Source organism: Chamaea fasciata, unplaced genomic scaffold (assembly GCF_029207755.1).
Source record: "Chamaea fasciata isolate MVZ Bird 193981 ecotype frontalis unplaced genomic scaffold, bChaFas1.0.hap1 SCAF_3, whole genome shotgun sequence".
Taxonomy (NCBI): domain Eukaryota; kingdom Metazoa; phylum Chordata; class Aves; order Passeriformes; family Sylviidae; genus Chamaea; species Chamaea fasciata.
The window spans coordinates 84,159,250-84,186,720 of NW_027094088.1; the positions used below are offsets into that span (position 1 = coordinate 84,159,250).

At 36.8% G+C, this 27,471-nt stretch overlaps 1 protein-coding gene across 13 annotated transcripts in view; it reads right to left on the minus strand.

The window, feature by feature from the left end:
• Positions 1 to 27,471, minus strand: part of RIMS1 (regulating synaptic membrane exocytosis 1) — a 302,331-nt gene that overhangs the window by 48,674 nt on the left and 226,186 nt on the right. For 7 of the 13 annotated variants that reach the window (XM_066179691.1, XM_066179688.1, XM_066179686.1 and 4 more), the window contains 2 exons: positions 16,373 to 16,485; positions 7,593 to 7,759 (listed from right to left, as the gene is read on the minus strand). The exons of 5 other annotated variants lie outside the window; for them this stretch is intronic. In XM_066179691.1, the coding sequence (XP_066035788.1) occupies positions 7,593 to 7,759; positions 16,373 to 16,485 (280 nt within the window). Of the gene's footprint in view, positions 1 to 7,592; positions 7,760 to 16,372; positions 16,486 to 18,308; positions 18,327 to 27,471 lie in introns of those variants that run through there. One more of the 13 variants, XM_066179697.1, reaches the window with a different exon arrangement.

Sequence of the window (27,471 nt, forward strand, 5' to 3'; positions counted from 1 at the left end):
AATATATATTCAACAGAATTAATTTCTGCTACAGCTGCAGGTATGTAATTGACCCTGTGGTGCTTTAGGCCTGAGAAATATGGAACAGACCTTCCACAGTGATGCTTTGAAATGCTGGACAGGGCATAATTTAAGCAGAAAGCCCAGAAACATCCCTTTGAAAATGCCATTTGAGGACCAGCTTTCAATGTGATGCAGACTGATACTGCCACACCACAGTCTGTGCAGCTATCGAGACTTGTAATTGGTAGCATCCAGCTCTTCATCTATTGCTAACGTCTACTTCTGAGCAAGAGACCCAGCTCAGCACACTGCCAGAGCACTGCGATCATTGTTACCTGATGGCACACAGCTAGGCATGCACGAGGCATGCAGGGGTTTGGGTGTTTTTAAATCTGCTTGGCAGTGCCCCAGCACATAGAGCACACAAGATGATCTACTATGTCTTCTAGTATGACACCCTGAAGGCTCTCAGAATCCGAAAATGAGGAACCACCTTGATTCCAAGTACATGATGTCTCCTTTGCCAGACAAGGATCTCGACTGATAACACCTTGAATAATTAAAATAACATTTATTTTTCTACAGAGTACCAGTATTGAGAGCTATAAACCCTAGGAATACCTAATTTTACCTAGTATACACAAACAGAACCCTCTTATGCTAGGCTCCAGCACTGCATAATCCACTGCAAATTTATATAGCTCAGCCCTTTCTTTATATAATGTGAAACTGCCCTTACATTGGTTCCTTAAGAAATATGGGATCGAACTTAGGCAGCATACAAAAGATGTGTTACACTCCACACATTTTCAGGATCTTCTCCCAGGTTTAGATAATGACTGTTGCACAGTGAATACCCTCCACAAAGCCAGACTGAAATAATTCGTGAATTTGTTTCCATTTTCCAGGTGATTTACTTTTATTAATTAATATTTAATTAATAATGAAGCTACAGTGTTGAATGATGAATTAATAATGAAGTTTTAGCGTTCTTCTGTTGTTGCCTCCACTAGTTCTGTTAGCAATGTATACCTCAATAATTAAAAGATTTTACATTTCATTTTTTCATTAATGAAGTATCTTGATTACACCCTTAGTCACTGTAGCACAAATTCAATATAAAGATTTTAATTATTTTTGTAATTAACATGAAATGAGTGGGTTTCTTTATTTCAACACAGACCTCAGTCTCATCCAATGCATGAAAAACCTTGTTTTCCTTCACTGTTATGACATGAAGTAAAACTTTCCTAAGCTGGCTCTCTGGTGCAGTACTGCTACATTTTAGTGAGTCAGTGTGCTGAAAAGGGTGGCTGCAGCTCTGGTCGAAAGAGAGGGTGGGGGAAGCAGTGAACAACTGTATTGCGCAACACATATATTTTTGATGAAACAAGCAGCATTACTGGGAAGCCTGAGAAGTTGTCAGAAGATCCTTCAGACTCTCTCTAGCCCCTCACCACTATAAATTGGACCAAATTAGCACAAATGTACCACGTGGGATGATAGAATACCTCTGGAAAATCCATCTCCAATCCAGAGAATGGCCTCTGGCTACATCACCTCGAGAGAACTGCAGCTCAACATTGCCATTTGTCCTCAGTTAGATGGCAAACCTCCAGGCACTTCACCTGGTTCCAAATTAAAGACGCTGAGCATTTTGTGCAAGACAATACAATAATAAGCAGCATGAAATCAAAATCTGAAAGAGTCACCGAACAAGTGAGGCTGGAGGACACTTTTGGAGATTGCAAGGTCCAACTCTCCAGCATACTGCAGGTGTGATAAGAGCAGGTTTCTCAAGGCTATATCTACTTGGGGTTTGGATATCCCCAGTTATTGGGATATCCAAATATGCAGAATCTCTGCAACACCTATTCCAGTGTTTAATAAATGTTGCAGAAAAAATTAGTGTGATTTGCCTTATTTCAGTTTGTGCTCATGCTCTCACTGAGAAGAGTCTGGCCTTTTTCCTTCAGACCCTCTCTGCAGGCATTTATGGTTAAGCTCTCCCTTAAGCCTTCTCGACTCCAGGGTGGATAGTCAGCTCTCTTGGCCTCTCCTTGTATGACAGACACTCCAATTCCTTCACCATCTTCATGGCCCCTTGTTGGAAATGCTCCAGTAGCTCCATGTCTCTTGTACTGGGGAGCCCAGCACCGGACATAGAACTCCAGATGTATCTCACTAGAACTTCTCAGCTCTACTGAGGGGGAAGGATCACCTTCCTCAGCCTGCTGGCAAGTCTTCCTAATGCAGCCTAGGATGGTGTTGGTCTTCTTTAATGCGAGGAGGCATTGTTGGCTCAGGTTCATCTTAGCATCCACAAACACCCTAGTGTCTTTCCTGAAAAGCTGCTTTCCAGCTGCAAAACTGTGTTCTAGCTGTGAGTCCTTAGGGTGCAATTGCACATGGGGTTACTGCCTCCAGGTGCAGGATTTTTCATTTCCTTTGTTGAATGTAATGAGTTTCATAATAGCCTATTTCTCAATCCTGTTGAAGTCTCTCTGAATAGTGTAATATCCCCTAACTATATGAACTATTCTTAACAGTTGTCTGCAAACCTACTGAGGGTAGGTTGATTCTGTCCCATCATTCCAAACACTAATGAAGATGTTAAGCAGCACTGCCATAATATTGACCCCAGGCATACACCACAAATGACTTGCCTCCAGCTGCACTTTGTGTCACAGGTCACAATCCCCTGAGCCTGGCATTCAGCCAGTTTCCAATCTGCCTCACTGTTTACTAACCTAGGTTGTTATTTCCTCAGTTTGTCTACAAAGGTGTTTTGGAAGAGGGTGTTGAACTTCTTACCAAAGACAAGATAGAGAACATCCGATATTCTCCTCTCATCCATCAAGCTAGCCAACTAATGAAAGGCCACCAGGCTGGTCAGTCAGGCTCAATTTGCCCTTTGTAAATTCATGCTGACTATCCACAATCCCCTTGTTCTACGTATATGTCTGGAAATGGTTTCCATAATTATTTGTTCCATCACCTACCTAAAGGCTGAGCTAAGGCCGACAGGCCTATAGTTTCCAAGATCCCTTTCCCTTTTTGAAGACTGTAGTGATGATTTTTTTTCCAGTCTTCAAGAACATCCTCTGAGTGCCACTTTCCAAAGATTATTGACTGGCCTTGCAATGACATCAGTCAACACCAGCTCATTTAGTATTCATGGGTACACCTTGTCACATGCCAATAACTTGTACACGTCCAGTTTATTTAAATGTCCCTTGATCAGATCATGGTCTGCTGAGTCCTTGCTCTACACTTCCCTTCCAGTCATCAGTGCACTACAGAAACCTCTTAGATTACTTGTGCCCTACTGCATTGCTCAGCCATCAGATACCAGGATAGTTTAAGTTCTCCAAGAAAACCAGAACCTACAAGTGGAGGAAAGCTTCATCTAATTCCTCTTCCTGATCAGGAAGCTCATAGCAGACACCCACAATATCATGACATTGACTGGGCCTCTAATCCTGTCCTGTAAACTCTCAGCTCGTTCATCACCCATCTCTAGGCAGAGCTCCCTGCACATTCTGCTCTCTCACACAAAGGGCTTGCTATCCTTCCTTGCTATTCTGCCCTGTGCTTCCATGGATTGCAGCACTCCAGTAATATGAGCTATCCCACCATGTCTCTGTGATCATGATGAGACCACAGACCACAGTCCTGCAGCTGCACAACAAACCTCTAATTCCTCTTGCTTGTTCCCCATGCTTTAGAGCACAGGACATCTGGAGAGCCACACACTTGTGCTGATTTCCCAGAAAAGGTATTAGAACTTTCCCTAAATGCTCTTCTCCCAGTCACATCCTTTTTCACATCCATACACTCTCGGTGGCACCTCCCTGCCCTGTTTTTTTGTTTACAAGGTCCTGGCTGTCTCCATCTCTCTGCAGCCATTGCCTATCAACCCATCAAACACTTCCTCACTTGATCACAAATCATCATTTTTCCACGCCATCGTTTCTGTGTTCAAGTTCAAATGTACTGGAGTTAAGTGTCAGTATATTGAAAGAACAACAGCTGCACTAAAGTTGTATGTTCTGTTCTGGAAATCAGGGAAGAAAATGTTTGTCAGGTAGAGTCTGCCAGTCCAAAGTTCAGTGACATACAGAGAACATAAATCCCAAAAACTATATACTGAATGGCTGCGATACAAGCCATTCAATGGCATGGCAGAATATGTGAAATAAATTAGAACTGATTTAAATCCACTGTTACAACTCATTACATTATCCTCTTTCCTTGATAAGCTCATATAAAATATTTTAATTATAGGTAAGGATTCAATTTAAAAAGTGTGTAAAAACAGATTAAAATTTGGCACAGACATAATGATATTGTATCATACATTGATCAAGATAAAAACCACAATTCTTAATAAGATGCAGTTTTCAAATTTAAAATGAGATATAACAGTAATATTCCTAATGCAGGGGCAATTTGTTTGAAATCCAAAGGCAGTGAGACAAATTCACCTTAAAAAGAGTTATTTAGTCTTTCATAAATTTAGCAGGTTTTATTAAATTGGATTTAAGTGAAATACCTTATGGTAGCTTCTTATTCCTCTAAAACAGAAGCCTCCATCTCACGTTTACCATGCAGGACAGTTCCTGCATTTAACAGCACCAAGAAGTCCAGGTATCTTTGTATAAACAGACTACAAACAAAAAGTGATACAATGACATAATCTGGCATAATTTTTAGTTAAATCAGCAAATGTGCTTCGTTTGATCAAGTCCATGTGGTGCCAATTTATCATCATGGGTTCTTACTTATCAATCATTTGCATTAAACCATGAAAAAGTTTCCTTCCACTTCATTTAGGATGCGAGAAACGTTTCAGAGACAAACACAGTAACGTCTCCAAATATGCAGGCACAAAGTACTGTGTGACTGTATTAGGAATGCATGAAGACTGTGATTGATGAAAGCAAATCTCCATAAAGAAGGACTGGTAATTTGGCTTCACTCATCAAATGCACACCAACTCCAAATTCACAAATCTGATTCCAATTCGAATCAAAAGTCCCAGAACTTCTTGTTCACACACAACAAATTCCTGGTATTTTTTTTCTGCACTTCCAACTAGAGAGCATGGCAGTTAAACCAGACTTCCCAGGATGGTAACAAGAAGGAGTCTGGAATAATTTCACATATAGAGTAGCTTATCCATGCAAAGCCATTTGTTATAACACACACCTGAAAATGCTAAAGAAATTAGAAAGCAAGAAGCTATTGTATATACTTACATTTAGGACTTGCATCAAACACTTCAGGTTACTAATCTGCACCCCAGACTACTCTTCAAGGTAAGGATACTTGTTGAATGACTTAATTTAGTGAAATGGCTAGAACTGAGCCACCTCCTTTGAGTTTCTATATGCTTAGTAGGTTCATCTCTAGAACAAATCTGGAGAACTAAAGTAGGTGCATAAAAAAGGCAATCCAATGAGCTTTGTCCTTAAACAGAACGTTATGCTCACACAGCTGCCATGGCCACTGGCCTGACACACTTCCAAATGAAGATGATGCAGGATAGGTGGTTTCAGAATGACGAAAACAGGTATACAGAAAATGCTACCCTTCCGGCTCAGTCATGCCATCCCATCCTATCCCATCCTGTTTGACATATGTTAACATTGGGCTCTTTGGACACAAAAATAAAATTTGAATTTCAAATTATTAATCAAACTTGAACTTAAAACTTCTTATTCCTTGACCTTTACCAAACTTTAGTAACTGAGAGAAAGAAACCTTTTAATCCAAAATGTCAAAAATTAAAGCAACCAATCTAAACAACTCAGTGTTTCTTCAACAATTAAAGCTAGAAAAGGATTATTCCCCTGGCTTTGACACCTGTCTGAACATGAGGTGAAGCATCCAAGGTAATAGGTGTTTTCTACTTTTTAATAGAGGTTTAGGTAAACTAAAAAGATAATTTAATAAAAACTTTTTTTTTTAGGTGAATTCCACTGAAGATACATAACTTTTAAGTCTGAAGTTACACAGAATGAATCTCAAGAAGAAAAAAAATTGTTCCTAATACAATCAACCCTTTCCCCAATCTTTTAATTTCTTCCTCATATTTCTACTGAAAGAACTGCACTGTACGTTATTACTACACATTTTGTTCACTATGGAAGTACTACCTGAATTTAGAGAAGATTAAAGGAAGCAACCATAAAGTGTCTAAGGAGGCTGAAGATTTGACCCCAGGTTTCACCCTTGCCAGGCTTACACAAGACTACTGGTTCTCCCAGTCCTGATATTTATGATCAGATATTCTAAACTCAAGGAAAATTTCTGATAAAATCTGTTAAACGTATTTTTGGGGGAAAAGTCCCATTTTTGATGAACCTGACAAAAACACTGAGAGGGCCGAGCTGAGAAAAAAATCTGTGCCTATGAAATAAGGTATTTTGGTATGAAAAAAAACCCTTGTAAGAGTCAAATACTGAAAAGCTAGGACACGATGAAATGCAGCATTTAAAGTCATGAATTGAAATTACTTTAAAAACATTTACAGTTCCACTGCAGTGTTCTGCTGGATTGTGGATTACTGCAGCTGTCAGGTTGCACCAGTTGCACCTCCACCAATCTGAAATATGACTTTAGATACCCTTGTGAACATTCCTTGAAAAGAAAATGAGGTGGATCTAGCTCAAACATAGAGGCCAGTTTCTAAGTTTTCCTAACATCCCTTGCTTTTGCATAAACATACCAAACTCCTGCATCTGATCTTCTCAGACTCTGAGTCTGTCTAGAAGTGTTCTGGGTGGTAAATGATGCCTTCCAGACTTATATCAGGCAGATATCCTAGTAGGGATAATTTTTTTTTTTTTATAGTTCATAATTCTTCTTGTTTTTTATAACACCTAAAGTCAAATTTTTGACAGTTCAGGATTACATCAGGCAGATGTAATCAAAGACTACCAAGCCAATCCTACAGCCATTATAGTTGCTGAGAGTTTTGTCATCAAGTTAAATGAAAACAAAAACCCATCCGTGCATCTAAAAAAGCCCTTACCCCAGAATAGATTAGTATCAAGGATAAAAGATGCATTTGATTATTGATAATGTAAATTAATTAAACTACTTTTGAACAAGAAATATCAAAAATACTATATGAATAATAGTTTCAAATCTACTAATTTATCATTTACATGAAGTCAGCAAAATAAAGGCAGGTAGGTAGGGAAAATACTTTGAGGAAGAAAAAACAAGCTTTTATAAAAAAAATGTTTAACTAAAAAATCTAGTAATACTTCTGCTGTAATACCTTACTGACATATTGATTACACTGATTCTTAGCCAACAATGAGAGGACAACCTGTGTTCAAATTCAACTGGGTTAAACACATTCATCTATCATCTCCTCACGGGAAGTTTGTTTTCTGTTTAAGATGCACAGCTGCAAAAATATTGTCATCCTAGGCCAGTCATGGAAGTTTATATGTGCGTAACATTTTTCACAAATTCTTATGTTATGGTTATCTAGTTTCAAGAATTTCTGTTTGAATTCTGGCACTCAGTGACAGAGGGAGTGTGACACAATTAAAGCTGGGTGGAGAACTCACCTGATCCTGCCCCGAGGGCGCTCAGATTGCTCTGACATAAAACTTGTGCTGCTGAGGCGAGAGGCACTGCTGGTTCGGGAAATGGCTGACACATCACTGACATCACTATCTGATGATTTGGCAGAGACGTTATCACAACTTCTGTACTGATCTGTTTGTATGTTATACTAGAGATCAAGAAAAGACAGGGTGAGGAATCTCATCAAAACAGAACACATTCGCTGAGACAACACGTGACCTAAGTATGACAATTACCTTTAACTGCTTTTAGATACAACAAAATTGTATGAAATTCAAAGAAATGCCTACATTAAATAATGCCTTTACGTCTAGTGCAGAAATCAAACAGGTTATTTATGGACTAAAGAAGATACTTGGAATAAAAAAACACACTGGAAAATAAATGGGCTGTTGGTTCTCCAGCACACTAGAACTACAATAATGAAATATTTATATGAAATAATTACGCAGCAGACAGACGTCTCAAGAACATACATACCATCCATTTGGCTACTTTTTCATTTTTAAAATATTAAAAATATATGCTATAAAATACATGTACATAGAACTGCATATGAGTCTGAATAAAATCTGTTGCTACGTGAAGCTATTAGGGACTGATTTCAGTTCCTAAATTCTAGGAAAAAAGAGAAAAAGTACATTTTCTGTCTCAAAATGCCTCTTTGTATTGTGATACTAGAGGTCTAGTTAGGCAGAAAGCTAACTCAGCAAATAAAGTATTTGTTTCCAAGCAGATCAGTTCCCTGATCTTGCTGCTTTTACATCTGCACATGCCTAAGAATTAGCAGAAGGCACAGCAGGAGGAATATGTGGACAGGGGTAGAACTTCCTTTGCTTTTAAAATCAACTGTGACACCACACCACCTATTACATAATGCTTTACATTACTGCTCATATCATCAGTCAGACAGGTACAAAAGGAAGCATCAATCCTAGCAATGTCACACTTACCTAAATCTTCACTCATACAGATATGAGGACCAAATAATTGTCAGGCTCACAAAACTAAAACTCATTGTCATTAGAGGAATGAAGGTATTCTTGGCTGGAAAGCAACTAAACCAGTGGCATACTTCCCAGGGTATATTTTGGGAAAACTATTAACACATAGGAGCACTAGGCAGTTTTTGACATGACACTCTAGGGAGTTCATTTTCCAGAACTGTGCTCTGTAAAACTGCAAGTTATAAAATTTTATTTATGAATCATACACAGATCTGTGCTTGTCTGTGAATAGCCAAACTCCAACTTTGCTGGCTGAGTCACTTAGCCAATGCCATGACTTAATTTCAAAAGCCTGGCAAACACCAGCTTGAGTTTGTACAGATAAATGTATCAGGTCTCCTCTCCTTAAGTCAGGGTAATCTTCTCTTGCTCCAGTGTCTTTCAGCAACTATGCTTGTGCACACTTTAAAACCTCTTGGTAAAACATTAAAGATAAAATGAGGAAGTCAATAGTAGCAGAGAAGGGGAAGGAATAAAGCAATGCTAAGAATCAATTGTAAATACAGAAATCTGCAGGACAAAGGCAGGTGATATAAATTTACTGTCTCAGTGTGTTTTTCAGGTGTGCATTAGAACACTGCTTAGCAAAAACTGTAAGCAGTACCCTGTGAGGGCCTTGTAGTTGCTGAGTACAAACATCTGCAGAACAGATAGCTCTGGTTTATTAAAGGTACCTTGAAGAAAATAGGTAACAGAAAGGACTCAAGTACAGATATTCAAAATAATTTTCAATTACAGCAGGAATTTATTGGGAGGTTCTCTATACAAGTGACTTGTGACTTTACTGAATATAAATGCCCAGTGGGGTTAAGGTGAGACTACACTGACCTGTTTATTGAGATCACCTTTCATTAATCGCTTGTAGAGTCTGTGAAACAATTTTGGTGATTGCTATCCTTCAGCAAGAAAAAAATGGTAACTCCAAAATGGAAACACAAAGCATATTAATTCTTATCAGACCTCTTTCATGATAAGATATGTTTTCCTTCTAAAGTCTAAAAAAATGTTCAAATCAAGAATACAAGTTTGAAACCTTTTTACTTAGGCTAAATATAAACATTCAGAGGTTAGAAAATGGAATGGTTAATTCTCTCCAGTGTAAGTTAAACTGCCCCACTCCCGAGACAGATGTTTTATGCAAAATTCCTAAAGAATTCCTAATTAATCCTTCAAGCTACTCTAAATGAGATATGTAAAAATAAGAAAACCATCTGGACACATGGAATGATCTGGCTTTCCATTAAGCTAAAAAGATTTTCCATCTGCAATATCATCCCATTAAATAATAAAATTGCTGTTGATTTCAGTAAAAAAGGGATTTCACCCATATACTGAGATTATATCTACAAATTATTCCTTTTAAGTTGAGGTTTCAAAAATTCTTTGTTTAAAATATAACCAAGCAATCTCTCTCAAATACATGGAGTTCCTTAAGCACAGTAGCAGACTCTTTCAGAAATACCTCCATGGTTTATTTGTATTTGCTGAAGACAATTTACTTCTTCCCTCTGCCATTTTAATGTCCAATTACTTCTCTTCCTCACCAAAAAGTCCATATTCTCTTTGTGGCCTTTGGTTTGAGAGTGTATACAGTGAACCTGCAGCGGTAGAAGACTTAGGTGGTCCCTGAGCAACCATGACGTGCTGCTGGAGAAGGCAGACTTCCCCATCAAGAGAACCACCAAGGTCAGATGCAGTGACTTCTGGAAGGTGTCATGCTTGAAGCCTTTCTTCTAAGAGGGTTGCTGGCCTTTGTTCCAAGCCACATCTGAATCTGCCTGTTTAGCACTCAACTTATGATTGAACAGGTGGACTGTGTATGTCATGAAGAAGACCTGTTGGAATTCTGGAACCAGAACCATCACAAAGACCCTCTGTTTCATTTGTACTGAATGTGTTCCACCTTTCATAGGGTATCTACATGGGCTGGAAAGTGGGGGAGAGGGGACAGAGGGAAAGCGTCAAGCGCGGTTGTGCAGCTTACCGGTTAGAGTACTGGGAGAGAAGTTAGAAGTCCCAGTTTGTGCATCAGTGACTGTTTGGAGATTCAGCCCCATCCCCGGGTATCATCCCCAGTAAGTGGGGCTATATAGATATCCTCACTCTGTTTTCCTCCCTATAGTCCAGTAGTGTGAAAAATTGAATTGTTTTGTACTGGCTTCAGAGACAGTTTTTCATATGTTGGTAAACAGAGAATTTTACTGTGAGATGGGACATAAAGAAACAACAGAATCCATGTCTTCTACTTGCCTTGTACTGCAATCACACAGCTAATGCAGAAAACATGGAGCATCCTTTCCTAAATGAGACTTTTACGGCATGGCTGAGATTTTTCTACCCGTTTATACTGTATCCCAGGGCTGTGTTTCCCAAGAAACTGAAAATCTTTCCCTCCACAGAAACAGAGACCAGCACAAAAAGTAGTGATGCTGAAAATTAACGCTGACTGCTACAGAGTTTACATTTTACTATTAATATTTCTGGATTTAGCTTTTCCTTCTTATACCTGCTGCTTCTAATTAATTCACTAACTTCTACAGGAGGCATACAAGTTTTCCTACCAATTTCCTACCTGCCTTTGATACAGTCTGATAGTTATCTCAGCTAACAGATGAACAAAATGAAAGAATTTTTGAAGCTAATCTTTTTTTCCTTCAAATATATAGAGAAGTAAATAGTACTTCCATTACCACAAAACAGTGCTCAGTAAAATGAGAATATTTTACTGCTGCAATACACCTGAATGTACCATTCAGAAGAAAAATAACATGGGCTAAGGTCCTCTTATATGGTATCTGCAATGAAGTAATGCCTGCAGGTTTCCAACTGGGCTCAAAAAAAAATATGATAGAGTTCTCCTGTAAAGCAGAAAACTGCTGCCCTTTACAGCTGCACATATATTTGCAGTAAGTTTCCCTGGCATATATAACATACATATAACATTAAATCAAAATTAAATATATTATCAGTGCAATCACTTCCCTTCAACTCTATATCTTAAAGCTTATGTAACATTTCTTTTCCAAGGTGCACTATTTATCACATTAGGAGAGCTGCTGAAGTTTGCAGCAACTTCAATAGCAATTACTAAAGAGTTGGTCTGGCTTTTTAAACATTAATAGCAGCTAGTTTCAAATGCCAAAAGTATCTGCACTGTCCTTTCCTGCATTACAAAACCAGAAGTCTATAAACAGCTGCATGCAATTCTTCCATTCACTTCACCACCTGTGGAGCTGTTGCTTCTTGCACACCAGCAAAAGGAGAAAAAAAGGGTATGATGAACTGCAGATGTGTTAACATCAATGGGAAGAGCATAGACACAAACCCAAAGAGTGCACCTCACAAATAATTTTACAGCTCCTTAATGACTAACAATGTTAGCAATTTTACTGATTATAAGGCACATCTTGGAAGTCATTTAACAGTCCATTGGATTTACTTTCATATTAGAAAGTATTTCTAATATGAAAGTATTTGTATTTCTAGATTGAACTCCCAAAATCATGAAGAATACAAGAGTGCAGTGCTTTGAAAATTAAATGAGTGTGCTGTCCTTTGACTACAAAAAAAACCCCCAGCTGACTAACCTGGACAAATATATACCTCATTATGCACTTAAAATGAGGAAATGAAGTGAGAAAATAAAATGGGCTTTAAAATGAGGTCATTAACACGAGGAAAGAGAAATCCAGACCAGATGCACAGATTTATCCAGGGACTTCTACAAGTCTTGAGATCGCAGCTAGTTTTTGAGGCACTCCAATGAGGAATTTTGTAAGAAGACAAAATCCTGCACAAAGCACATTGAGTTTTATGATTGCTCACATTGGGTTCCTCTGAATGCTGCTGGCGTTCAGAGACCAGCAGTTGGCACCTTAGGGTGTTCAGGACTCATCACTGACACCCACCAATTTCTGCCCTAGGAGCAGCTCAGGCCATGGTCCAGAGCCTACTAAGCAGCAGTGATTCTGAAGAACTCTTCCTATAATTGTATCCAATTCCTATGAACACTACTCAACTTCTGAACAGGAAACAGTAAAAGTGAGCAAGTCAAACCATGAGGAAACTGCAGTGAAGCCTACAGGTCAAATAAATGGAACTCACTAAATTTTGTGAAATCCAGCCAGTACTGGAGTGACTGCCATCTTAATATGACATATATTATAGAATTTTTTCCTCAGGGTGGGTGAAGGGGACCAAAAGAAGATGCCACATCTATGTCCAAAAGCATTTTCTATATACAGCCCTAGATAGATGCCTTACCCAGCATGACATAAAACTAAACACTATCAGCCTCCTATCAGCCCAAGTATCCTACCCAGCCCCTGCTCCAGACATTAACTGTCAACACATAAGAGTTAAGACAGTAACTATTGAGTTAATTCCACGGTGCCACTGAACAAATACCTTGATTACACTTTTATACTAAATGCTTTTCAATCACATACAGTCTTAAGTCAGTAGTGCATCTAAATATAGAGTGATATCCTTTTTAAGTACGTACTACAGTGCTCTAATCAATAACTCTCTTGAATAAACAGAACTGGGGAAAAAAATGGAAAGCTGGAGCAGCTGCAGCATGGTGGTTGTGTTCTATGTGTGGCATCTGGAAGTAAAAAAAACTTAGTGTATTTTGAATTAAAAGGCTAATTGAGTTACACTGTAATTCACCTCTGTGCAAACCTGGAATTATGCCACCAAATGTTTTAATTCTCTCAAGCACTGAAGAGCACAAATATATGCACACTAGCCACTACAGCCTTACCAATATATAAGAAAGGCAGACATGTTCAAAGCTCTTATTTAAACACTTTTAACAAATCCTCAGAGGTCTGGTGGTTTTTTAATTTTATTTTTTTTTCTTATTAGAAGTTAACTGTTTCACATAAATTAAGGAGTTTTTCCACTGCACTGGGAGGAAATAAGGATGTGAACACTGTGGAAGTCTCAAAACAGAGTGGAACAGCTATAAAGACGTATACAAATATTGCAGGGAAGACAGTTTTCTATTCAAAATCCAGAAAAATACCTCTTCAACATCCATTAATGGATTTTTCAAAATTGAAACTTTCATGGTTCATGCTTGGAAAACTATTGCTTGCTTACTGAAACTAGAAAATTGAGAAACTGAGTGGGAAAAATTCCAAAAATGTAATGCATGAGAAACTGACTGGAAATGGCAAAGGACCAGTTACAATATCTCTGTTTAAAAAAGGCTTGTTTCAATATAAGAGAAAACTTATTTAACTTTCAGGAATTATTTTGTATGTGCATAATTAACCATCACAAATATGATCCAGTCCTATAATGAAGGAAAATTTTTGAAAGGTTTAGAGAATTTCTTGTGTAATAAACCAAGCATATTTGCAAATGCAAAAGTATTGGAAAAATCAAATCCATGTGAGCTGATTGCTCTGAAATGCAGAATGGGTTATTTTCTCAATGTTCAGCACGGCATAATTTCTCTAATAAATATGTTTATTTTCTGGAGCAGTGGGCAAACACTGCTGTTTGGGAAAGAAAGTATTTTGGTTGAAGAGGGAAAAACTCTACTTGTAATTCCCATTTCTTTAATAGTCAGTTAGTATTTCTTTTTCAGTATTCCAGAATGCCTATTTTATCACTTAATATTCTTTACTTTTCTATTTAAAGTAAGTCTTATTTCTGCAGCTTTCAAAGACTTTTCACAAATTTTGGCAGCAGAAATTTGGTACAGTCTTCGGTTCTGAGAAGTCTCAGTCATCAGCTTTACCACAATAGTTGATATGACGTACTACATTTTCATTACAGCTTCATCTGTATTGGTTATTTTCTTGACTCTTTCACCATTTTCCCAGTATAGAGAAAGACAGTAGCATAAGGTTTGCTTTGGCAACATTTTTAAAGTGATCACTATCACCATAGTGAAATGAAGCGAACAACCACATCACTGAATATCATGGAGTGTTAGAATGGGCTAATATAATTCTTTCTTAGCACTTAAAAATTAATTCTATGTTGGACCATCTTATCTAGAAATCCAACATTATCATGTAGAAAATACATCAAAAGTTAAAGATTTAAAGTCTATGGCAATTCTTCTTACTGTTTCAGCATGGAAAAAAAGTACAGAACACAAGGTACTCCAAAAATATTTCTCTATAACAACTGACAGAGAATTCGCTTCTTCAAAATTTTCTTCATACTTTTAGAAAAGAAACTCTGTATCAAACAATTTCAGTGTTCTTTGATTTAGTACTTATCATGGTTTCAATTTTGATTTTCCACATGCAAGGAAACTCAAGGTTCTATGGATAAGAGAAATTTGTAACATTGCAGGTTGATGTTTTCTAGCAACTATTTAACCATACATTGGATCTATGCTGATCAAGTAAGAATAACATATTGAAGAGTCAAAATGATGCTTATCATAAATATTAGGATTAAAAAATATGTTTCAGAATGATAAATACACAAATTTCAATCAGTCTGTAAGCACATACAATCTAACTCAGAAACCTGGCCTTTGACTCTGGTCTCTGGTCACCCTGGCAAAATCCTCAGATTGCATTTTTCCTCTTTCTCATGAAGATTTTATCAACCCTATTTTGACTATTTTTTTCTAACATGTTAAGTGGTTGGAAGTATGACAGAGATGCACTGCATCTCACCCTCTTGCCCTCTCTTCTGAAGATAACAGCAAACCCAGTAGCAAATGAGGTGTTCTAATTAAACAAATTCTTGCTTCTGATAGAGGATCTCATTAGAAATTTCTACCCCAGCTGTTGAGGTTTTTTAACTGCATTGATATCCCACAATTTGGCCATTGAGGACCAAAGGTCTCATTTCTCTTGTTTCTCTTCCTTTTGAGAACTGTTCATTTAAGATCTTATTTAAGTTGTCTAGCATACTTAACTGCAACAAGATCTTTAACCAATTTTTCAAATATGTTAGATATTAAAAGTTAGTTGCCAATTTTCCTATTTAACCATTCCTAAGTAAATTTATGATTTTATTTTAGATGAGTACCTCACTTATACATTATTTTAACCTGTATCTCCAGGAGCATCCAGCTCCTCACAGCTTGAATTGTAAGCAGCAGTGCAGATGTGTAAGACATTTTCATCATCTTGCTTAGAACCCTATACAGTTTCAATTTCATAGTTATGGACTATCATTTTAGCCTCATCAAGAAAACAAAACCCCTCTATACAATTTTGTTAACATAATTTCAATGTATTCCATTATCACAGAAACTCTTTATGCTTTTATTAGGAAAGAAAATTGAAGTAATCAGTAGGCACTTCAAGAAAGGAAATACATTATCTCTGACATTACTAGGATGCAAAAAAATTATAAAAATATGAGAACATCTGTGTGGGATTGGACCTAGTTCTGTATAGCTCTCACACATCAGACAGCAACAAGGGCCAACCTACTCTTTCATGGCCTACTTCTCCAAACTCCAGGGATTGGAAGTCTGAGGATTTCCTAAGCTAGATGTGATAAGTCTCTTTTTAACAGCTGTTGAAGGGTCTTTCTTTCCTGAATTTTTTTTTTAAGTTTTTTGGTTTTTACAGATTCATTTGAGTTGATGTCAAAGACTGAGTCTAATGCATGCCAGATGGGATCAAAAATTATGCTAAAAAGGTATTACTAGAAGACTGTCAGGCTTTAAAATATAGTATTCTTGAAGGTTATATAATATTTTAAATAAACAAGTTTATGCCTTCAATTTTCAAGCCAAAGTATGATTCCAAGACTACTGACTTTACCTTGGTGTATTGCTCACGCTCATGTTCTTGGCTAGAACCAGACCCTGATGTCTGATTATAACGGTGCATTTTCATTTTCATCTGTCTCGTTCGCTCCTCCACTACTAAGCTTGCTGCAAAAACACACAATGAAAATCAATTAAAAATAGAGAAAAAGTTTTGGAAAAAAACAAATGGTTTAGCAAAAATTTTAGCTTATTTCCATTTCAACAAAACAAAGAAAAGTACAAACATGTAGAACAAGCAGGGTGTAAACATAGAACAAAGGAACACTAATGTCAAGAAATCAATCACTTTCACTGCGAGAGCCTTTACCTGAAAATGGGCAGACATCCCAATTTATACACATAATCAAGCTGGTGCAACAGATATGAAAAGAGTGAAAAAATTTAGGTGATAGGTTGAATTATAAACCTGTTAAATATTCTGGATGCAGGGGATGTAAATCCATGATCATCTAAGCATGTGTTTGTTTAAATGTAGAAAATACTAGAGTAGCATTCTAAGAATTAATTAATGAAACAGGTATTAAAATTTATTTTTAAAGTAATTAACTCCTCCTACTATCTTAAAACATAGTAGTTTAACATGGCTAAGACTATTTGAGAGGAAAAATTTCTCCATTCAACTAGTCATATCAAAAACACAGTAATTTTCTAGTAGTTTTGAGTTTTTTAAAAAGACCTCCTTTAAAATCACTACTTTGCTCTGTAATGATTACCTTTGCTTCAAATAATTATTTGTTCTTAAGTTTTCAACTTCCCTATGTCAGTGTCTCTTTAAAAACAGAAATCTTGCACCTTCAAGGAGTTGTGGTGCTATAAAGAACATCCTCTTCAACTTGAACAAGTTATGGCAACGAATATTGGCTGTGCCTGCCACAGGCAGATGACCTTGCACTAACAGAGAGCGTGGTGTAAGAGCCCCTGGGCCAAGGCTTCCTCCAAGTAACTTAACTCTTGTGGTAGTGAGTAAATTTCAGAAAGATCAATATACTTTGCTATTCTTTAACTTCATAGCATTTTAAATTCAAAGCAATACATCAATACCATGAAAACTGGCACTTTTTAACAGTTCTAGAACCAGACCCAAATATTTATCAGTAACTATTCTAAATCACAGGAGTATTCATTATGTTCATTGCGGTTTAACAGGTTATAACATCTCAGAAAAACTTATTTTAAGCTGGAATTTTTTATGTGTCACAAATCTAATTTTATTTGAAGCAACCTCCACAAAATCTTCTGCTTTTGTGCCAACCATATATTTATATTTCTCTCTACAAAATAACTACTTTTATAAGCCAAAGAGCCCCTCCCCAGATCAGTGACAGGAGAGAGACATCTATATTAAAGCTGCATGTAATCAACTTGCAATCACAAAACACAGAGAATTTTAAATTACTGGGAAATAAGTACTCTATGTATTTTCAGTTAAGAGGTATTAAAATTCTTACATGTGGCTTTTATGCTGTTAGTTCACTGTAGCATTATTTACAGATTTATATTTTTTGTCTGTGCTTTGCCAGCACAAAGATACAAGGTTAAAAAAAAAAAAAAAAAAAAGATAGAAGTACACTCAGGATTGGATGTTTTAAACTATAAGCTACTGCACAAATCACATTTGTGCCTGCACATACCATTCGTAACTTGCCCGTAGAAATGATAGAATGTCTGTGTGCTGGTTGGGTATGAAAATTTATATAAAGGCATCATTGTGGATTCCTTCCACATTTCTTGTTTAAAAATAAGAAAATTAAGTACAATAAACTACATTACAATTCTGCTACAACTACAAATTTAAGGCATGAAATAAAGTGATCATTATCTTCAATCTCCCATATGCAGAATCCAATTTAGCAAATTCTGCACATGCAGAATGTCACACTGGGCCCAGCAATTATTCCAGATGACTAATTATGTCAGTAAATGTGTACCTTAATTGCAATGAGTCCAGTTCCACCATCAGATATGCAGGCACAGCTCCAATTACTTCAATGGAAGTTGCATGGAGGCATCTGAAGGCAAAATTGAGCACTTTAGGTGAAATTTTTAAAGATGGCCTCTTATTTTAAGGAGAGATATGAAAGGATTAAGATAGATCAATTAAGGACTGAAGTAAAAAAATGTGTATCTTAATCCTGTCATACATGCATGAAACAAACTGAGGATATGAAATCAGAGGGAAAAATGAGACCCCTTTAAAAATTTAGCCCTGCATGTGTACGGTGCACAGATTAGAGTCACTCTAAATATTACCCTTCCGTTGTGTGAATTTTAGGTCCTTTAGCCTGTCAACTGCATGTTATACTGAATAATATATATGATATGTTACCCTATATTACCTATGATACCTCGGAAAGAATATTCTATTACGTAATGAAATGCTATTTCAGAGGTTATTACTTAAGTAAAGACTGAGTAAATATTCAACCTTAATTCTGTAATTCTTGATTTTTGTTATGTTTAAATCCTTAAGCTTCAGATGTTTATGTACTGGTTTTCCTTTATATATATATATCTATATATATATATATGTATGTATGTATGTATATCAAAGAACATGAGAACAATTAATGAGGACTGTGAAGTAAATCCAAATTCTCTAATGGAGAATTTTGATTTTGTCCATGAAGTACAATGTAAGTTAGTACCAATTAGCTGTGAATTTATTTCTAAGCATGCAGTTGCATGAAACTGCTCTAGAAAATCCAACTGAGTTCTTTCCAGCTTTGTTTACCATGCGCATCTGAGCATATGTTGAATGTAGTTTAATTCTGTGATGGAAAATTTAATCTGCCTGACTAGTGGTTTGGTAAAACCTTTACATGTTAATCATGAGAAGCAGAAAAAAGTCTAACATGGGAGCAAAAGCACATTAGCATAACTGTAACAACCATAGGTAGCAACACCATATGATCACATTGCTTTCTTGGAAAATGGCTGGTTACCACAGGTAACAAAAACTCGACATAACAATTACTTAGCCTGCCTCTTAGGAAAATATGGATCTACTTTCTTTTAGGACATCCCTATTTACAGAGTGCTTTTCCTGGAGGTCTTGAGAGGTAGAACTAGACAGTAATTTACAGATCAAAGCACTACAATCCCAAGACATTTAAACTCTAGAGTGGCTCTAGAATTAAAATATGAAGATTTACCATCAGTGTCTCAAAAAAGTGGTACAACTACAATCAATATCCATTGTGTCATTCTCTGGTGTCAGAAGTCACACTTCAAAGAGCTGTAACTCCCATCTCTTCAAGGGCTGATGATTCAGATGTGAGACTGATCAGTGTAAAAGTAATTGAGAGAACTCACTGATCAGACTGCTTAAATAAAGGGTGCAACTTTATAGCCAAAGCTTACTACTAATAAACCACATGAAGGTTAACACCAATGATGTACATAAACAATCAAGCCATGCAGGAGAGAAAAGACAGACATATGAATGGAATCAAAATGTTATATTTCAATTCCATTAATCTATGTATAAACCCATCTGACTCCTGTAATTCCAGGTGTACTGGGTCTGGCTGGGATGGAGGCAGTTTTCTTCACAGCTGCCTGTTCTTCTAGCTGTGACTAAGTGTTGATAACACACCAGTGTTTTAGCAATTGCTGAGCAGCTCTTGTATAGGACCAAAGCCTTCTCTGCTCCTCATGCTGCAGCCCCCTGCCCTGTCCTGGCTTCCAACTGCCCCCAAGTAGACTGTGAGAAGAAAAAGGTGGGACAGGTGACCCCAGCTGACCAGAGGGACCATTCCATACCATATAGCATCATCCTTAGCAATAAAACTGGAGGTAGTCTAAAATATGCAATTCTGTAAGACACTACTTGAAAGAGGCATGGAATAAACTAAAGAAAATAGCTACAGATCTTAATTTCAGCCTGCAATCTACCCTCAAAGAAAATTAGGACAGACTAACAGCTGTATTTTTCTTAAAGGAGATAGCCACTTAATTTTTCTAAGACTACCCGTTTACTAAGATTTCACATGCTAGTCACATTCCTTTTAATATATGACTATTATATTCAGATTTATAGAATTATATCTGGTGCCACTAACTAGTTGACAGGCCTCATCGTTATTAGTATCCTCAGAAAAATACTATGGACATGTTTCAACCCCTAAAGGCTGTTTAACTCAGGGAGAAGATAGAACTGGCTAGAATCCTAAATGTTCAGAATATATTCTGCCTTTTCAATTATGTACAAAATAACAATAATCTGATATACTAATATATCAGATGTAGTAGGGCAGATAAAGTTTTCCTTTTTTGTTTAATAAAACTCTTCTGGACAGAATGTATCATATAGTATATTTCTGTTATCTACAGAATATGAATCTAACAATTCAAGAAATATGACTTTAAAAGAAATTAAACTTGCATTAGCAACAACAATAGACCAACCCTATGAAAATCACTGAGAGTAACAAAAGCAGCACTAATAGTAGTGGCCAGGGCAAGAGAAACAAAAGTATTTTTTAGGTTGAAAGTTTTCCCTTCAAGGTTTAAAAGGGGGCCTAACTCTGCACTATATGCAAAATTCTAAAATGACATGATGCCTGAAACACCCATTTATTAGGCTGACAGCATAATGTATGAAAGTTATGTGGGATCATTTAAATAAGGATTGTACCACAGGCAACAATAATGAGCTAGCAAGCAACAGCATAAGTGCTGTAGGTGCCTTTCAATTTCTAGTTTTTTATTCCTGAGCTCTAACTCTTTACATATCTACCTCTTTCATATCACAACATTGACCAAAGAGACTACATTCTGAAAATTTTGGAAAAGAGTGTATTTTGTCAATAAATACCATCTATTAAGAATCCCCTCATACATTTCGAAAAATAGTAGGCAAGTAATAAGATCTTTGTTTAAAAAGTCAGGTGATTAAGCCCAGGAACAAATTTCCACCCCTTGCAGTCACTGAGTGAAAATATCTTTCTAAAAGACATTCTTGCTCAAAGCCAAGGATGGGCTTAATATCAGGATGGATGACTGTGACATTACATCATTTGTGATTCAAACCGTTAACCATACTGTGCTTTTCTAGATGGTAGAAAACCTATGGATGTCAGCACTGGACATACCATTTCTGTAATGAAGAAGTCTGCAACAAATGCAGAATTTTCTCCTGAAGTACTTCGTCTTTCTGTTAAAGATGGTCAAGACAGAAAGAGGAGGTGCTGGCAAAAAGTATGACTGGTAAAACCTCCAAGTCTTACCTGCCCTATTAAATGTCAGAGAAAGCTACATAACAAGAAGACATTTGCATCAAGATTTCAGATAGCTGTATCTCTTTCCAGAATACATCACACATCCATCCTTTATCATGTAAACTTTAGGAGAAAAGGCCTAGAAGTCTAAAAGGAAACTAAGATTTCTTACATAATGAAGTACTGAAAAGTAAGTTGAAGTGAAATTTTATCTCATAAACTTATCTCATAATAACAGTGCTTCTGGGGAAAACCCAACAGGTTCAGGGAGGGGAACAGAGAACCGCACTTATTCCAAAAGACAAGAGAGGCCTGATCTATTCTTCAGTTTCAGTCTTCATATTAAGAAGAGTGGTTGAACAGTGACAAACACTAACAGCTGTAGTGCAGTCTTGAAGCATATACACAGCCTTTCTGCACAGCAAAAGCCAGGAGATTCATCTGTCTGAGCAACTTAGATGCTCTGTGGATGGGAATCGGGGAAAAAAAATCTATCTGGTTTGAGGAATTATATATGAAACAAGAAAAAAACCATTTGTTTTGAGAAGTGGCAGCTGAGGAAGAAACTCGGCCGAACTTATGTACACGACAAAGGCAGGGAAATAAAGCAGCAACGAGAATTGGATGGGAGAATCTTCTAGTGCAGAGATGGTTGTGTGGCACAGAAATGAAGTCACACTGGTGTTGGACCAGGATGATCCATTTCAAAAATAATACAGAGTCTCTAGTCCCTAGAAATTATTCTGTTGATCCTTCAGGATGAGTTTTGCAGTATGCACACACAAAATATCATATGCACACACAAAATATCCTTGCAATAGGTTTCCTGGCTTTAAAATTCACAGCAAGCTCTACCATGAAATTTAAAAAGCACACAAAATGATGAGCAGATAAATGTTTTGAAATATAAAGCAAGTAACACTGAAAAATCAATTTTTTTCCCAAGATGAAGAATTTTCTATGACTTTATTGAATAAACAACTTCAAAAAAGAATGGCATTATGCAGATAGTGAGGGAGACGGCTCTGAACCCTGCCCTGCCTGACCAGAACCTGCTGTAACTACTTCAAGCCTGTGTTTGTGGATTCCCTTTCCATGGGAGCTAATAGTTCTCTGGACCTCCTCCCAGTCATAATTAAGGAATGACCAAGGCACATATTCAGATTTCCAAGCTGGGAGATGAGCTTGGATATCTCAGTACACACAGAGGCATGGTGGCCATCTTGAGCTTAACAACTCACTCCAGAAGGAAGATATGCCAATATAGGAACACGAACTGGATGATGCAACATTCAGTTCTTTCTCAAAAGACTTCAGGGATGATCCACAAAGAAGCTTCTAAGTAAAAGGAAACAACAAGAAAACAAACACAGACCTCTTAAAATTTGAAAAAAACCCCAAAACAACCAAAACAGCAAACCAGTGATTTTGGCAGCAAAAAAAGGTCAGCATTTTCATAATCTGCTGAAGACTTTATTGCTACCTTTTCCACTGATTACAAGGAACAGATGTTTGCTTTGTTGCAGTCACATGCTCAGTGTTCACTTCTACAGTATATGCTCTGCCTCATATTTATGTCTCCTTTCACAAAACATCCTGTAACTCTCCCATCCCCATCTCTAATTCACCTACCATCTATTCTTTTTACCTCTTATAAGAAGTTGCAGTGGGATACTAGTGTAAATCAGCTCAAATAAACATATTTATGGTCCCCCACATCTGCTGGCACTTCACTCTTCCTTCTGCTCTTCTTTTGCCCAGCACTTTTTAGCCCCTGGGCTTCATCTGCCATCACCTCCCTTGAGCTAGAGGCATCTGTGCATGTAAATATCCCACCACCTTCTACAAATGCCCAAATATTGGGCCAGATCCATCCAAATCTTGTGGAAACAAGCTCTTTTACAAACCTGTTAGAGACAGTCTAGTTTGTCTGCATAAAGTCCATTGTTTTAAACAAAAAAAATCCACTGCAGCCCAAATCTTGACAGAGGCATAATCAACAAACAGGTAAGATTGATTTGTACTGTCCTGTTTGAGAGAAATATAAATACTGAGACAGAAACAATTCGTAAAATCAACCACTTAGCACTTTCTTAAGACATTTCATATTCTGAACACTGCAAAAATAACATATAATTGCTAACACCTAATTTACATATTTCTTCTTCATCTCCTTTTACCATTATCATGAAAACAAACTTGCGCATGTTTGACATGGGTATTAGAATTCATACCTAGTGAAGAAGTTGCTTTATTTTTACCTAAGCACTCAGCCCTTCAGAAATTGAAGTAGTTGCAGGAAATACTTTGATTCACGTTCAACTCACAGTTTGGCTGTGACCCGCCCAAGACTGTATTCAGACCAGAATTTCCCAAGATGAGCAGGACTCCGGAATAAAGGTTAGAGAAGGTCAATCAGTGCTAGTAATGTTTATGCAGTGTAGTATTTTGATTTTAACATTAAAAGGGTGGGGTGGTTTGTAAAAATTTTTTTCTCTACAAGCTTTATTTGGATTTTGAAATAATTTCTACTTTCAGCTAAAAGGAAACAAAAAAATAGGACTTTTCTGCAATGTGGCTTTGACAGAGACATAACAGACTACAGTTTTCACTTTGTGGGGCAGCCTTAGATGCCTGTTGTTTGAGCTCACTGATTCTCTGCTATCAGCACAGGCACAAATTCACAGGAGGTGCGCATTGTATGTCTGCGCCTAAAACCTGCCCTACAATGGGAGTAACTTTCTGACATGGGACTGACATGCAGGCAGAACACAGCTCATTATTCAGAATCTCTCTGCATACAAAAAATAGTTTCTGACCATCATCAGCTTTAACTATTTCTAAGCCCACACCTAGGAAACATCCTTCACAGATGCCAAGGACCATGGCATCACTAAAAGCACGTGCTGTGCAGAGCTCAAGAACAGTTTGGGAAAAATCTTAAGTCTCTGTGTGAATTTTAACTCAATCAAGCACCTTCTGAGCCATGTTAAATATCTCTGTTAAATCCAGTATATTGCATTTCAATAGGAGCATGAGAAATCACGAAAAATTCTCAGATTCTAAAGAGGGGCATCATATAGCATACAGATATATGAGCACCAACCTTTTTGCATGTTAACACTGTTAACTAAAGCCTATATACTGACATGGAGTATAATGAAGTAAAAGCCAGTTTCAACAGTTGCCAAACATTTGTAAAAAATTACATAAATATTTACCTTTTGTGGGAGAGTTAAAATTCTCTTGCTCTTCAATGAATTAAATGCACGGAATGATGGAAACAGAAAAAGAAATCAGCAAATTTAAAGTTAGATAAAGAAACATGTTACATGTGACAATGGCATGTACAGTAGGCAGTACTCCAGCATATGTAAAAGTAATGTAGAAAATTAAAGTGATAAACCATGACAAATAATAAAGCCTATGACTTTTTCTTTTAAATTAACAGGAACAATGATGTTACAGAGAACCAGATTGTGAGGACTTTAAGTATTCTGCTAGAGAAGTATCATCATACCCAAATTTATGAATGACATAAAAATCTTAAAATTGTTTTAAATATCACTCTTACTTCTGAACCAGACAGCACAATTTGAAGCCTCTTCTGCAATAATGAGTGTCACAAATTTACTTTCTATTAACTGAAATCTATAATACTCAATATCCACTGGACTGTTAAAAATCTGTTTTTAGGGAAAACATAAAAGATTATGAGGCTTGAACTCATTTGCAAAAGTTAGCAGTGCCAAGAAAAATACTCTCCAGCATGAGTAAAGATCCCACAAGCTGCCTCAAAATATGCAATGCCACTTAATAATTTAAAAATAAAACCAGAAATATGGAGACAAAACAAACAACACTGATAGTCTGAAATCTAAAACCGAAAGGACTTTTTTTCTTCTGCCACTCAATTTTTATACTGATAGATTTGAAAAAAAAAAGTGACTGAAAGGCTTTGATCTTTTACCATTACCACAACCATACTCCCACTGCAATGATATTTCAATGATCAAGTACACAAACACAGAACTGTTTTCACTAGTGCTTCTTTTCTTTTGGGTTCCTAAGTCGGTTAAATACAAAAAGATACTTGCAGCTCAATGTATTATTTGACAACATACTGATTTTCTGTATGAAATTCTGATTCTTATTTGTTAAAAGAAAAAACACTGGACGTCAAGACGCTGTTCCTCTGTGACATCACTACCATTGTACAAATATCACACACGTGAACTTTATACATGTAATCCCTGTGCAGTCCCAGCAGAGTTTTCATGTAGTTTTCCCTCATGTAACAGCTGCAGCACAAACACACGTGCACTTCACCTTCCATACAAGTGCTGTACAACAAGCTTTTTCCAACATGAGCTAAAGTACAGCAACACCTACTGCTGGACGCATATTTCCTTTGCTTGGTGTCACCAAATGAGCCCTACTGCTGTAACCAAATGCTGAAAACACACACAACCACACAGCTTCAGTTAGGTTTACAGATGCTCTTTACATGGAAACAGATTGCTATTATCACAAACCTTACTCTCCTTACATGATGACACATGATTTCTCAGATAGGAAACTATATTGTGAAAGCTATGAGAAAGAAACCCAAAGAACACCCAAATAGAAGGCAAATAGAGGTTGTAAGACCTATTTTGTACAAATTAAGTCTGAAAGATAATTGCTATACTACAACCATTGCACATTTATATTGCTGGTTCATAACTTTCAACAGTACTATTTTTGTTGTTATTTGCTCACTAGAGTAATAATATAATCTCTACTAAATTCTGGTGTATTTACTTCCTTGATCAATACAACGATCAACCATTATGCAAAAGTGTAGATACCCTCCCTCAAATTTTATTCAAGCAACAGCTCCTGTAATGTTTGATAGCTGCAATGACAGAGTAAAGATCACAGATGTATCCTTTATACAAAAGTATAATTTAAAAACCATGCAACTACATCACAAAGTTGTCATAGAAACAGCTGAAAAGCAAAGTCAATGCAGAATCCCCACCCCCCTTAATGATTTGCACAGTTCCACTCCAACATGAGGCAAATAAAAAAAACAGTGACGCAAATCTCTTACAGCCCAGCACAGAATGACATATTGAGAATACACCATTGTCCTTACCATGGCTTAGAATTTCACTGCTTTAGTCACTGAGCCAAAAACATCTTCATAGCATTAGGTCCTTTTATAAAATCATCCATTAATACAAAAGAAATCAAAACCACTTCTCCAGTAGCATAAGTTAGGGAAATTACTTATAAATTGTGATGTCTTGAAAACACAAACAGACACACCTATACAGGACTAACTTTCAATATTGAAACATCTCAAGACCTTTCAATACAACAGCATCCCAATGTGTCCTGCACGCTAAGAAATACTGCTGTCCTGGTTGCAAAGGAAATAAATACAACTATATCTTCCTTGAATATGACTGTGATAAAAATAAAAATCACACTGTTGAAAAATTACAGAAGCCTACAATCTTAATTGCAACCACTTTTTAAAGTCTGCATGCGCTCAAGTTGCTATTATTTAATTAGTATTGTCTCAAGTGAAAATAACTATGCCTCTTCTCCACTCTAAAGCTACACAAAGTTGCTTTCCCCTTCAGAACATAATCACCAAGAAGCCTGTACTTTTTTCACATTTTTTGCCAGTGTGAATTATAACACGGTTTTAAAGTTTTAGTCCTAAAAATTGATCTTTTTCTCTACATTTAGGGTTGTTTCTCCATTCCTGATCTGTGGCAATAGCTCTGTTTCTGTAATGGAATAAGGATCACTACTTTGGTCTTCTCTGTTACAATTCTGCGAGTTTTGGGGGTTTTTTAAAGAAAGTATGTGTATTATT